Below are 15,176 nucleotides of genomic sequence, written 5' to 3' on the forward strand. Positions count from 1 at the left end.
AAGTATCGTCCCTGATTAGCCTGTGCGGACTGCTTTACCATTTACGCACATGCTTTAAGCCCAGTTTTCCCAGAACGCGGCTCATATAAAGATAGATATTTAACAACGCTACGTGGGACATTTCTGCCTTTGAATGATCAACGTTTTACAAGTGGGAAAACGTGTGTATTGAAAACAAAAAATAACGAAAACTATTTTTTTTTATTGCCGACCTAAATACCGTTATTGTTTCGGAGATGTAAGCGGAAATAAACCATGTTTTGCTACATCATTGCCGTACGACAGCGCTGAAGGAGAGAGAGAGGCACAAGTAATTCAAGCTCATCCCAAAAGCAATACGCTTAAAGTTCCAGTTTCATATCATTATTGCTAAGAGCACACGCATGCGGCGCGTTATTTGACGTAATAGAGATGGCGAAGCATTTTGGACACCGAGTATTACAGATTAGCAGTTGACACCAAGAAGATCTTTCTCGCGCATTCATTACAACACTTGTCCATACCACTGCTCCCATTATCACGCATCCAGTTGGCACGCTAATGTTCAACCAGAAAGATATTTCATTATTATCATTAACAAACTCATTCGCATTGTACATGTAGTTATAATAATAAAACTTTGTACATACACCGTTTCTATTTGTAAATTATAAATTGTTTAAAATGAAATTGATCAATGTAATACATTTAGAAGTCGTCTATATCCGTAAGAAAAAAAATGTTCGCAATTGTGCAAAATTATTCCTAAAAAATGTATGCATTATATTAAGTTAAATATAACTCCTGGTGAAGAGTAGGTTACATATTGGTTCGTATGTGGATAAATACCGATCATAATCGGTAAAATAATACAGCTTGTGTACCGCTTTTTGTTGATTATTGTAAAAATATGTGTAATGCTTACCGGCATTAAAAATACGCCCTTTATAATAAACGTTTGCTTCGTTGCTACTTAAGATCCCGCATTCGAATCCCGGGAAAGACAACATTTTTTTTACCTAACTTTTGGTTTTGCTGTTGCAATATTTTTTAATGCAATAATACAATTGTTTTATGTGTAAGATCATTTTTTTACATTTCAAAATCAAATAACATCTGTGATAAAATCACAATCATGACCATGAAGCTATGCAACTATCAATTTAGGCTTCCTGAATCATTTTTATATGAATCCTATACATTAATCTGCGTGCGACGATCGTTCGACGAGCTAGCGAACTTGTATTTGCTGGAAGATTTGTATAAAAATCACGCGTATGGTATTCGTCCATATAATGTATATGAGCCGCGCTTTGGGAAAAAGGGTCTTAAAGCAAGTGCTTTAAGTGTCTTCCAAGATTAGCCTGTGCAGTCCGCATATGCTCACCCGGGACGACACTTTCCGCCAACACTGAATTTTTATTAAAAAGAGACTCCCTCTAAACAAAACATTCGATAAAAGCGTGAGTGTCGTCCATGACTAGCCTGCGCGGACTTCATAGGCTAATCTGGTACGAAACTTTACAAACATGAATATAGCCAGTTTTTCCAGAACGAGGCTAAAAGTATGTGTAAACAGTTGTTTTTTTGCTATAAGACGCTATCTATATTTAAATTCCAATGCATAAAGAATTGCATGTTGAACGTTCATGTAAATGATGTTAAATCAGTGTATTATGCCCACGAGTGTCATATTACCTCATAGGTTAACAAGGGTCACGAGTATTTCATATAAAAGAAGTCTCTACCTGCTGGACATGTGTGGCAAGCTATTTCAAAATATCATGGGTATTAGCGACGATACAGTTAAAATAATTGTGTACGGACGCACACAAGCGATACATGTATACACTCATCCGTTTTGAATGCTTTATAGTTCTTTTAGCAAAAGACTACAAAAATGTATGTAGTGTTTTATATTTGAATACATGCTACGATCTTATTTAATCTTATTAAAGGGACTTGTTCACAGCTTTTTGTATTTACAAAAATGAAATTGAATAAATTCACTTATGAAATTGTAATATTTGTGATATTTTGAATGGTACCAGTACCACTGGGGTCCGATTTTCCATGGCAACCGCAGGCATTGGCCAAACTGAGCAGGTTGCGGACATGCAGCTATTTAGCGTCCATAGTCTCCATCCTACTGTACGGCTGCGAGACCCGGACGCTTCACGCGGACACAGAGCGCTAGATACAGACCTTTTAAGACGTGTGTCTCAAACGACTGCTCCGTTTGGGCAATACATGTTGCCTAAATAGTGTTAACTAGTTAAACATTGATGACAGACGACAGACGTACACCGCATAACCACGGACAAAGGGTTATGACGCTCACCGTGAGCTTGTGCTGCTTGCTATTATTCACTTTCTATATCTGTTCAATTGATTTAGTAACCCCATTTATTTTGTAACTTCGTATGGACATCAAAGTAACATTTGGCGTTGACATCATAACAACAAGACACTGTGGAACAAAATATAACAAAAGTTTTATTGAAGTGAAAAAAGTGATGCACAATCAAAATTCAACATTAAGCAAAATTCAAAGCGATAATATAATGTTTAAAATTTCAATCACATAACATTAAGTGAAATCATATTCAAAAGTAACAAGTAAAGAATGCTGGATATACAGGCTTTATAATTAACTAAGAAGAGAATTTTGCATATAAAATGCATGTGCATAGAGAAAGGAGGATATAACGCACACTACTTCAATAACATTTTTTTCAATTGAAGAAACTCTTTAAATATTATTATCATTTGCATCTAGAACACTTCCCCAACACATGGTTCACTTGGATAACAAAAAATCATAAATATATACATAACAATCTCATGTACAATTGTTTGTCTTTTCCATACAAAAATATACCTATTGTATCAAATTCCATTATCATAATGGATCAAAGTAAAACGCTCTTATTTACAGCCAATGCTTCGTTTACAAACATGCATTGGCATTTCCAAGTTAGAAGTATGAACTTAATGTTCAAAGTAACATACTACATTGTCTTTCTTTTCCTTGATTATCAACAGAGGATTTACTAGTGCTGTGAAATTAAACTTTCAGAGCATAACTATACCTGTGGAGCAAATGGTCCAAACCTACAAAATGTATTGAACATGAAACGATGCTTTAAACACCTTCAGGCCCCAGAATTCACTAAACTTTTATGTGAAATCTTAACTTAAGTTGAATTAAAGAAAAACATCTATATAATATCAGATGCTTTAAGCTCTAAAAACAAAATAAATCGTAAAGCTTTTAATAAAAAGAAGTGAAACTCCAGCTGCTGGAGCAGTATTGAATTCTTATTATATAAAAGTTGGTCCTTTAATGCAAGTGACCGATTGCCAAAACAGTACAAAACAGCACAATACAAAACAACATAAACACATATAAGAATAAAATATGTGTTAAGCAACAAAATTTGTTAAGCAACAAAATAGCCAGAGGCACAAGGAACCTAAAAAAATTAAGAAGGAATTTTCCATTCCCTTAAAAGCCTTGTATGCTGGCCCTTAATTGAAAGGGGCTGATAACCTGAAGCAATATTATATAATTATAAATAAGAGTATAGCAGAACACAGTTAATATATATATTTTTAATTACATCACTCACATCTATATGAAATACAAAAGTAACAAATTCAAATGTACAATCATTACATACATATAGTGTACATGTGGCTTGTTTTACAGTTCTTCATCTTTCATGTATAATGCATTACTGCGAATACTGCATTAATCTTATTATCTGAGGTAGGGTAAAAGCAAAGCACTTATGGTTATTCCTGATTCTTCATACAACATTAATCAGCAACGTTTTAACAATGCTTTTATAGCACCATCAATTTAACATGTGGGACTTTCTTCTGCAAACTTTACTTCTCCACTTTTAATGATATAGCAGAATCGAAGGGATCATTGTAAAACTAAAACTCCATCACCCAATATCAACATATGGGATTTCAATTAATACACACCACTTCTGAGTAGAAATTGTTCCAACGGGGTAAAACATAACAAAATTAAAAGGTTTTTCAATAATTTGCCCTCTTCAAAACTAAAATTAAACAAATGATATAGTAACACGGTATTTTCATCATCTTTCATGCGTACAGCTCTGAATGCTGATATATCAGTGGTTAAAATACTAGTCTGTCTTTTTGACATTGTACAACGATTTAATAAAATGATTCAATTTCTGTATAAGAATAATTGCTAAGCTCCTTGGTCTATAGGACTGTGAAACATTTTGTGACTGCACATTTGAAGAACCTACGCTCACAGATATAAATCTATGCTTACAAGGCACTTACCTTGACACACACTTTTCACATTATTCAAATATAAGAACATGAATAACCGAACTAAAGAAATATCATCAGCAAAGAACTTCTAGGTAACATAAGTAAGTCTTTCATATAAGACAAGTGACAGATTTACAAAAGGTATCAATCAAAGACTTAAAATATATCTTACTAAATGACCACAAAATTGACTGAATGTACATGTATGCTGTAAAACCAATACTAATTTTAGTGGATTTTCATGGATCCATTTAACCACTAAATCAAACGTTCGAGGAATGTCAATATCCAAATGTTTATCATAAAATTTATAAAATCCACAATTATAACATATTACTAAACAAGATTTAAAAATCCAACAAATTTCATGTCAACAAAATTAAATGAATCTCAATTAGTCAAACTAACATAAATGAATTGCAATTAACTCTATTCACTATGCTCATGATGTGATGAGCAAACAATGGTAAGTAATATTCAATACGCAAAATACTCGATAACAACAAAAAAATTCTAAGTGCACCTAACAGAAAACATATTTGGCATAATCAAATAGCTGACACCTTTGTTCCACAGGCATATTCTCCAATTAAGAACAAACATTATAATCACAAAAAAGGCTTAGTTTTTGCTGGTAAACATGAACTCAAACAAAAGAAACAAAAAACATGCATCACAAGATGTGTGTTTTTGTTCTTTTTCCCCCTACAAACCCATCCTGTTATGTGTTAACACCTGGATTACAATGTTTAACCCTTCACCCATTAGATACGTATTTTCTCGCATTTGAAGTCCCTTACAAAGTTACATGCAATTAAAGACCTTTCTTACTAGATTACAAATTTTAAGACTTCATCTCCAAACCTTAGAAACTGATGAGCAACAAACAGCATAAAACCTGAACAGACAAAAAGTTACTGGCAGGCTGTTCCGGTTTCATGCTGTTTGCACATAGCCATTTTCACTTTGCTTTTATGGGGTTAAGGGTTAATAAATTTCCCTAGAAGAAATATTTTCCTCACACAGCTCGTCTCATTTTTCTTCTATACATAATATCATGCTAGCATGTAAAATTAACTAGATACAAATGACTGTTTCGATGTACAGGTATAACTATTATAACATGTAAAGAAAACTTCAAATTTTCTGTGTTGCTTATTGCTTGCTTGCGCATTTGTTAAATTTATAAATACTGAAAAACATGCATTACAAGGGATTCGGAAAAAGAATTGTTTATAACTAATTGATGAAGTAAATCATCCAGTTTTAATTGCTTATCGATAGATGGTTTGTAGCTGTTTTGGGTTTGTTTGCAATGACAGTGTACAGTTTTCAGCTCTGACTTCAATGGCCGTTGGACATCTTAGTCTCCAAAAAGCCCTGAAAACAACAGATGACCTATCAATAAAGTAAATAAATGGAGTTGCTCACATATAACAATATTTGGCACACACATTTCACAATTGTAACAAAACATGATATGTAAAACATCGCTATCAGATTACTGGTGTATAGAATGTTGCGAAGCAGCACAATATTAACATCCATACATTTTCTTCCAGTGATTTCAATTGAAGTAGAATCCTGCATTTTGATGCAAGCAAGTTGCAATTTTCTAATGTTTGACTCCTGCAAAAAAATAGCCTAGCATCATTTTGACACATTTGTTTTCACAATCCAACGTGAAAAAAGGACCAGAAATGATCTTTTATGGAAATAATAATTATTTTGTGAAAATGTTTTATTCATTATTATGATAAATAAGCTATTACAAAACCTATCACATGCTTTTTGGAACATTTCAAATTACTTCATAATTTGTGAGACCTTGGGTCATTTTGACTGCTGGTTTTCAATATCTACTGAAATCCCTGTTCTTCCAAGATTGATTGTTAGTAAGCATCTAATATAGGCAAAAATAATATAACAAAAAGTGTGAGCAATACCATATGTCATCTATCATGGCAAAGTGACATTCACAGCCATAACGATAACATTTGTTGGTTTCAGTAAATTATCAATTCTCATTCACAAGTGATCAAAGAAAATAAAACTTTTCTGAGTCATGATGACAAACAATGAGGCCATTTCTAAATTCAACAATGAGAAATATTGATAATTTTCACTGTTATTTTTCACTGTTGGAAATAGTGGATAATGTTTTTATATCACTTATATTTACCTATTGACAATAGAAAATAATTCACTGTCACCTTCCTGTCGATTCTCAATTGTGTTAAGAACTAAAAATTATCAACTTCTCTGAAGTGTTAAATTACATGCTCCTTAAAAAGCAGCCTAGAATTCTTCCTTAAGCCTAAAAAAAATTAAATTGTCATTTGTTTCACTAACAGCGCCATACAAATATGGGTAGATAGGCAAAACCTTATCTTATTTAACCCTTTACCACTTAGATACATATTTTAACGCATGTGTAGTCTCTTAGAAAGTTACATTTAATTAAAGACCTTCCGTACCAGATTCAAGTTTTAAAATCTTCATTTCCAACCCTTAGATACTGATGAGCAGCAAACAGCATGAAACCTGAACAGCTTGCGAGTTACTCGCAGGCTGTTCTGGTTTTATGCTGTTTGCACATAGCCATTTTCACTTTGCTTAAAAGTCAAAAGGGTTAAGAGGTTATGATCCAACATTATAATTAGAATATGAATTGGCATACAGAATTCTTCCCAATGTCTATCTCACCGTCTCGTCTCAGCTTTTCTTTTACAATATAAAGTAAATTGAGCAAACATGATCAAACAAAGCAAAATTATTAAAAGCGTCATAGTAAATATAGTTTATATGATTAAATGTACCAAAAATGTTCACAAACCAAACCTGGATCATCAAACAAAATTTAAGGGTTGTCACAAAAAAAATTGTTGGATTTGTTAGTGGAAAAAAACTTCTGTTTTATGCCTTATTGTATACTGTCTAGAACACCCTGCACAATACCTTCACTGCAGCTCCAATATTGTTTAGATCCAGTAAGAACGTATCATGGCCATATAAGGAGTCTATCTCGTAGAAAGTCACATGTGAATTGCCTGAAACAATTTAGAAAGCATGAAAGCTTTGATAATTACTAGTATACAAAAATCAGCTTGATAATTTAACTTTATGGACTGACGTTAAAAATACTGGCTTGAACAACTTCATTTCATGGAATGAGAAAAAATGCTTAAAATATCATGGCTGTTTCACACAATTTTGGACGAATTACATAAAATTGTGAAACTGGAGATTTTAAGAAAAAATCCCTTTCTTTGGTGAAAAAATTGTTTTTAATAATTTATATCATTGGATGATATTGTTATAACTATAAACAAGAGCTGTCACCATAGGATGCCTTATGCCCCTATAAACGCTTGATAGAAGTTATGAGCTTTTTTCGAAACCTAAACACAGATTTCGCAAACCTAAACGCAGACCATAACTTAAGGTCAAGGTCACAGAGGTCAAAATTTGTGTGCGTATGAAAAGGCCTTGTCCGTATACACATGCATACCAAATATGAAGGTTATATCTCAAGGGACATAGAAGTTATGAGCATTTTTCAAAACCTAAACGCAGATTTCGAAACCTTAACGCGGACCCTAACTTCAAGGTCAAGGTCAAAGGGGTAAAAAAAATTGTGCGTATGGAAAGGCCTTGTCCATATACACATGCATACCAAATATGAAGGTTATATCTCAAGGGACATAGAAGTTATGAGCATTTTTCAAAACCTAAACGCAGATTTCGAAACCTAAACACGGACCCTAAGTTCAAGGTCAAGGTCACAGGGGTAAAATTTTGTGTGCGTATGGAAAGGCCTTGTCCATATACACATGCATACCAAATATGAAGGTTATATCTCAAGGGACATAGAAGTTATGAGCATTTTTCTAAACCTAAACGCAGATTTCAAAACCTAAACGCGGTCCCTAACTTCAAGATCAAGGTCACAGGAGAAAAAATTGTTGTGCGTATGGAAAGGCCTTGTCCATATACACATACATACCAAATATGAAGGTTATATCTCAAGGGACATAGAAGTTATGAGCATTTTTCGAAACCTAAACGCAGATTTCGAAACCTAAACGCGGACCCTAAGTTCAAGGTCAAGGTCACAGGGGTAAAAATTTTGCAGGTTATATCTCAAGGGACATAGAAGTTATGAGCATTTTTCGAACCTAAACGCAGATTTTGAAACCTAAACGCGGACCCTAAGTTCAAGGTCAAGGTCACAGGGGTAAAAAAATTTGTGCGTATGGAAAGGCCTTGTCCATATACACATGCATACCATATATGAAGGTTATATCTCAAGGGACATAGAAGTTATGAGCATTTATCGAAACCTAAACGCAGATTTCGAAACCTAAACGCGGACCGTAAGTTCAAGGTCAAGGTCACAGGGGTAAATTTTTTTGTGCGTATGGAAAGGCCTTGTCCATTTACACATGCATACCAAATATGAATGTTATATCTCAAGGGACATAGAAGTTATGAGCATTTTTCAAAACCTAAATGCAGATTTCGAAACCTAAACGCGGACCCTAAGTTCAAGGTCAAGGTCACAGGGGTAAAAATTGTGTGCGTATGGAAAGGCCTTGTCCATAGTACACATGCATACCAAATATGAAGGTTATATCTCAAGGGACATAGAAGTTATGAGCATTTTTTGAAACCTAAACGCAAAGTGTGACGGAAAGACAGACAGACGTACAGTCCGATCACTATATGCCGCCTTTTCTTCGAAAAGGAGGCATAAAAAGTATGTTCTGAACAAAAACAATCGCTTATACATCGTCAATAGTCTTTATTTCTCAATGTTTTCCAAACAAATAAAGGTGAAAACAACAATTGGGAATTTCATGACTGAACATGGAACAAAATTGTTTTCATTAATGGAAATATGAGGTTATGAGATGGGTATTAAACTGGGACTCATCATCATATGACAATGTACATGTGTGCCAAGTTAATTCATAATCCATCAAAGTTGAAACTAAGCAAATAACATAAACGTTATGAGAGGTTAAACTACTAACCTGACTTGGTGAGACTGGTGGCTAATTCCCGCTGCTGAATAATGGGAAAAAGAATGTCTGTTTTCACACCAATCACCATGGAAGGGCACACAACTCTCTCCAACGCTTCCTCCAGGCTGTTATACCCTTCTGCAATGTCGAATATGTCCATGGCCTGTAATGGGAAAACAAAAACTGAATGCCGGACAGACCAACGGACGGATGGACAGACAGTCCAACTGCTATATGCCATCCTACCAGGGGGATAAAAAAAAACTTGTATCTCGTCAAACATTACATAACAGAACTACATATTTGAAACTCATGCTACCTTCAATCTTGACAAAAAACATTACTCTAATTACTCTAAGTTTTCGGACACTCTTAATTTTCGGACATCCCATTTTTTGGGCCAAAATAATAATTTTGTGTGCCTCAAAATTTTCGGACATACAGGTTTTCATCCATACTTAAAGGCTCTAAATTTTCCGACAATATATCTGCTATGAAACCAGATTTCTGTCCTGATTTCGCTTATGTGGTGTGACTTTGATCATTCGTTTTATGACCGGATTAAGGTAATAAAATGTGACAGATGGATGCAATGGACCATTACATTATCGTTAATGGGTAAATACTAACGTAAACCAGTGATAAATTAAAGACTATTACAATCATATACACATTAGGGTTTATTAGCTGTTTAATGTGTATATATTCGTACTACATCAATGCAATTTATACTGCAAAAAATTAAAGGATGTTTCTTTGGCAAATACTTTTCGAAATCAAACATGAAATAACTTCAGTTGCATGATAAACAGGGCGTGAGTTTCCTTTGCAAAATATCCTGATAACACCATTTAATAATTAAGAGTCAATATGTTATTATCTTAAATGTGTTGATTTTATAAATTCAAAATTCTCAGTTTTGAGGATGATTGACAAAAAAACTGAAAAGTGCACCATGAACAGATTGTTCATCTAAGTTTACCATTTTCTAATTTTCTGGGAAAACAAGACACAATTATTTAATACGAATAATGAAACATTGATGTGTAAGACTATGATCTAGATATTTTAACCCTTTGCATGCTGGGAAATTTGTCGTCTGCTAAAATGTCGTCTGCTGAATTTCTAAAATTAGCATTTTCTCTGATTTTTTTCGAAGAATACTATAAGAATAGCAAACAGTTTGGATCCTGATGAGACACCACGTTTTGTGGAATCTCATCTGGATCCAAACTGTTTGCAAAGGCTTTCAACATTCAGTTCCAGCACTGAAAGAGTTAAGAAACGTACTTACGTTTTTTATCTAAATTGAATAACATGGGAGACAATTCAGTTTTACATGTAAAATCATGGAAAAAAGAGTAACTCCCCTTAGATAATCCAATATCCATTGATGTACTCCTAAAGTTAAAATATTATGTTGTTTAAATTTTATGGTATGACCTGGCCCAGATTTAAAACACTGGTCATAAAAAATGGTTTTTAAGGTAAGCTGATCCTGATGTTTATGGCTAGTCCACTGTATTACACTCAAGGTAAGTCACACAGAATAGGTGATTCTACATTATTCATTGATTAAAAATGCCAGTATATTTGAAGTTCATAAAATGTATGCCCATTTAACTTATAAGCAATGTTCAATAAATCATAACAAACAGTTTAGTGTTCAGCGATCTAATACAATAAAATATACAAGAAAAGCTTTACCTCACATGAATGCCCAAACATCCCAAGTTACCCTTGACGAGAAAATATGATGGTCTGATATATACTATGCCCTTTCCCCTCCCTTATGCCGAAACATATCAAAAAAGCTTTATATAGAAAAACAAAGCCAAAACAACACTTACTTCAGTTTCTCTTTATTATAATATATATTTTCGTGCAATTGCTTTGAAAGCCTTCGCCTCAATAAAACACTCTGAAGTCCCTTTCCTAAGAAGAACCAGTACTTAGTGTCATTTTGGGAGATTTAAAGAACACTCCCAAGGTGGGAACCCAACTTGTGACCTCCCTGTCTCTAGACAGCCAGCCTTAACCATTAGGACACTTTGACCGGATTAATATAATTACCTTAGAAATATACAATAGTGAATTTGGGTCAAACTTCGTGCTGAATTGCTCTCCCTGGTACTCTATGTAACTCTCAATAATGAAGGTGGGACACAGCGTCGGGGATTTCCCCTCATCAATTCGTTTCCTAGCGAAACGCAAATCCCACTCGGGTCCACTTCTGTAGCCCATGGTTGCAAGCTCCCTTTAGAGAAGAAAACACTGTTACTGATAAGTTTAGTTAGGTTTTACAAAAATGTACTAAAACTGCTTTCAAAGCAATATGTCTCCCTTTTGGATTTCTTCAAAAAAATTTGGAAACTCAGCAAAATCTATTCAAATTAATATATTTCATCTTATTTCTGCACCAGTAAATCTTCTGTTCAATCAATACCAAAATCTATTATCATGCCTATCTTAGGTATTTTCTATAATAAAAAAGCCTGTTTTTCCTCATAATTCAATTTAGCAGGTAATGTATATTTATACCTAGAAGCTCCACAGCCATTTTTGGGTACTTTATTTAACCCTATCCTGCTCACAATCAAAGTGAAAATGGCTGTGTGCAAACAGAATAAAACCAGAACAGCCTGCGAGTAACTCGCAGTCTGTTCAGGTTTTATGCTGTTTGCTGCTCATCAGTATCTAAGGGTTGGAAATGAAGCTTTTACAACTTCAATCTAGTGAGACAGGTCTCTAATTCAATTAAACTTTCTAATAAGCGTAACAGTACGTATCTAAGTGGCAAAGGGTTAATAGTTTCATCTTTAGGTGTAATGTTTTTGTAGTGTTATTTTTTTCTCACATGATAAAACTGGGCCAGCTTGCTCAGTTGGTTGAGCACCTGACTACCAATCTGTGGATCGCAGATTCAATCCCCAAACCAGCCACATAATCTTTTCAAAATCAGATATAATCCATATGAACTATAATTTACTAATAGAGACTATCATTGGTACATAAACAGAGTCAGCATTGTTGGTACAAATGGATAAGATGACTTATTTACACAAAAATATGTGGAGATCCTGATTACAACTGTGAGTACCTGGCAAGTTTCATGCCCATCTTGGGGTATTTGTTTCATATTACACCTGTGAGTACCTGGCAAGCTTCATGCCCATCTTGGGGTATTTGTTTCATATTACACCTGTGAGTACCTGGCAAGCTTCATGCCCATCTTGGGGTATTTGTTTCACATTACACCTGTGAGTACCTGGCAAGTTTCATGCCCATCTTGGGGTATTTGTTTCATATTACACCTGTGAGTACCTGGCAAGTTTCATGCCCATCTTGGGGTATTTGTTTCATATTACACCTGTGAGTACCTGGCCAGTTTCATGCCCATCTTGGGGTATTTGTTTCATATTACACCTGTGAGTACCTGGCAAGTTTCATGCCCATCTTGGGGTATTTGTTTCATATTACACCTGTGAGTACCTGGCAAGTTTCATGCCCATCTTGGGGTATTTGTTTCATATAACACCTGTGAGTACCTGGCGAGTTTCATGCCCATTTTGGGGTATTTGTTTCATATTACAACTGTGAGTACCTGGCAAGTTTCATATTACAACTGTGAGTACCTGGCAAGTTTCATATAACACCTGTGATTACCTGGCAAGTTTCATATTACAACAGTGAGTACCTGGCCAGTTTCATGCCCATCTTGGGGTATTTGCCATCATAGTAGTGGCCCTTGTTCCAGTTTGGGTCCACCATGATACACTTCCTTTGCAGGTAGCGGGCGGCAATGGAGGACGGGTGGCTCTGGGCGCAGGATGAAATAGAGACCATCCTGGGGGAGAGAGGGTTCAAAAGTAATTAGCGGGCGGCGATGGAGGAGGGGTGGCTCTGGGCGCAGGATGAGATAGAAACCATCCTGGGGGAGAGAGGGTTCAAAAGTAATACAGTAGACTCTGCCAATACCGGACTCTCGGAATACCGGAACTCTCCCGATTCCGGACGGTCGGGCCAGTCCCGTATTTTCTCCTTCTATTTCTTTGTTAAAAAATGTTGAATAAACCGAACTCTCTGAAAACCGGAAACCGGACGGGTATCTCCGTAAATTTTGTCATTTTCAACGTTAAATACATTGAGTATACCGGACGGTCTAAATTCTCAAGATGCCCGAGGCGTGAAAATAACAATACCTAGTCGGCAAAGCGAGTGCGTAGTCACATTTTGCTCGCGCAATTATCGATAATCAGATTAAACAAACCATAAAGGTGTCAAGTCGTTACCGCGCTATGGGATTCCGATAAAGTAATGTAAACAAACTTCGAATGTCTTTAATAGACGTGCAGTAACACCAAAAAGTGATTGACTCGATCGTTTTATTAATTATTTATTATCGCCTCTGATACACAATTTAATTAAGAAATTAATGCATGCCATTGCGACGATCACTTTCTTGTGATCTTCTCGGGTATTTAAAAATATCTTATAGCCATGTTTTTAACGCTGAAATGGTTGTTTGTTTGTTTGTCAGATAAACTGTTAGAAATATGACTGTTAAATATCCATCCATCGGTATTTGCTTTTAATCGATTAAAAACACATTTTTTAAGAATGCAATTAACATCATCAGTACCTGCGTACAGTTATCACATGGACCATGTAAATGTATACGGTTTGTTTTATTTTTATGTGATTCTGTACACAATGAATACCGTGTATATTTCGGCAATATGAAAACTCTTGGTAAACCGGAACTCTCTGAAAACCGGACGATTAGGCCGGTCCCGAGACCGTCCGGTTTACAGAGAGTCTACTGTACAGTACTTTACCATGTACTATACCCATTTTAACCCTTTCCCACTCAGAAGCGAAGTAAAAATGGCTATGTGCAAACAGCATAAAACCAGAACAGCCTGCGAGTAACTTGCAGTTTGTTCATGTTTTATGCTGTTTGCTGATCAGTAACTAAGGAAATGAAGCCTTTAAAACTTGAATACAGTAAGAAAGGTCTTTAATTTAATTCCACTTTCTAAGGGACTACAAATGTGTACAAATATGTTTCCAAGTTGTAAAGGGTTAAAGAGCAAAAAAGTCTACATAAAAAGTTGGTTGGCTTTATATATTGATATATAACAATTGTGAAATAGTTGAATGACTGCCAATTTGACAGTTTTCTTAACATTTTTTTCTCTGCATTTTTGTAATTGATAATTCGGGTGCAAGTTATACATGGTTGCACATAATACATGGTACTTTAATTGCCCCATATCAAGCAAAAATGTGTCTTATCCCACATGCGGTCAGACACTATCAACTTTTTTTAGAGGTCATATGCAACGCTGTTCACTAAAAAGACAGAGAAACCTTGCGTGACTTTATATCAACAGGGTAACTCCTGACCAGACTGCGCGACTGAGGTGTGTTCAAAGACGTCTTCCATACAAGTATGAAAGCTAGTAAGGAAGAATTATTGATGTTAGACAAAACATGCCATTTTGAGTTAACCTTGTATGAAAAGACTGAAACAAAAATCGACAGACCAATTCATATATATGTAGATGCTGAACGCATACAAATAAAAGGCCTAATCATTAAAAAGAAGAGAAGTTCTTGTAAGCACTCAGAAAAATATTGTCTCCATTACCTGAGATGATATCCCATATTATTACCCTGAAAACTAATGATTATCTTCTACTTTTACATGATTTCCAGTGATCTACAGAAAATAACAGTGAAGTCAAACTGGTCATTCACTGCTTCTTGACACATGTGACCCTATGGGGCAGAGCCAGTTTTAACCCCAGGGGCATAATTTGAAAGCTAGCTCTGAATGACTTC

The 15,176-nt window shown here is 35.1% G+C and overlaps 1 protein-coding gene and 1 long non-coding RNA gene across 4 annotated transcripts in view; both read right to left on the minus strand.

Moving 5' to 3' along the window:
- Positions 1-2,455: 2,455 nt before the first annotated feature.
- The window catches only part of LOC127838479 (uncharacterized), a 33,367-nt gene continuing 20,646 nt past the window's right edge, over positions 2,456-15,176 (minus strand). For all 3 annotated transcript variants that reach the window (XM_052366270.1, XM_052366272.1, XM_052366271.1), the window contains exons 8-12: positions 13,027-13,176; positions 11,403-11,586; positions 9,339-9,492; positions 7,261-7,352; positions 2,456-5,682 (exon numbers count right to left, since the gene is read on the minus strand). In XM_052366270.1, the coding sequence (XP_052222230.1) occupies positions 5,647-5,682; positions 7,261-7,352; positions 9,339-9,492; positions 11,403-11,586; positions 13,027-13,176 (616 nt within the window). In that variant the 3' untranslated portion in view covers positions 2,456-5,646. The remainder of the gene's footprint in view (positions 5,683-7,260; positions 7,353-9,338; positions 9,493-11,402; positions 11,587-13,026; positions 13,177-15,176) is intronic.
- Positions 12,405-12,858, minus strand: LOC127838491 (uncharacterized). The gene is made up of 3 exons (XR_008029830.1): positions 12,756-12,858; positions 12,588-12,699; positions 12,405-12,475 (listed from the first exon to the last, which is right to left on the minus strand). It is a non-coding gene; the product is annotated as an uncharacterized LOC127838491 (long non-coding RNA).

This window comes from Dreissena polymorpha, chromosome 7, assembly GCF_020536995.1.
Source record: "Dreissena polymorpha isolate Duluth1 chromosome 7, UMN_Dpol_1.0, whole genome shotgun sequence".
In the NCBI taxonomy this organism is placed as follows: domain Eukaryota; kingdom Metazoa; phylum Mollusca; class Bivalvia; order Myida; family Dreissenidae; genus Dreissena; species Dreissena polymorpha.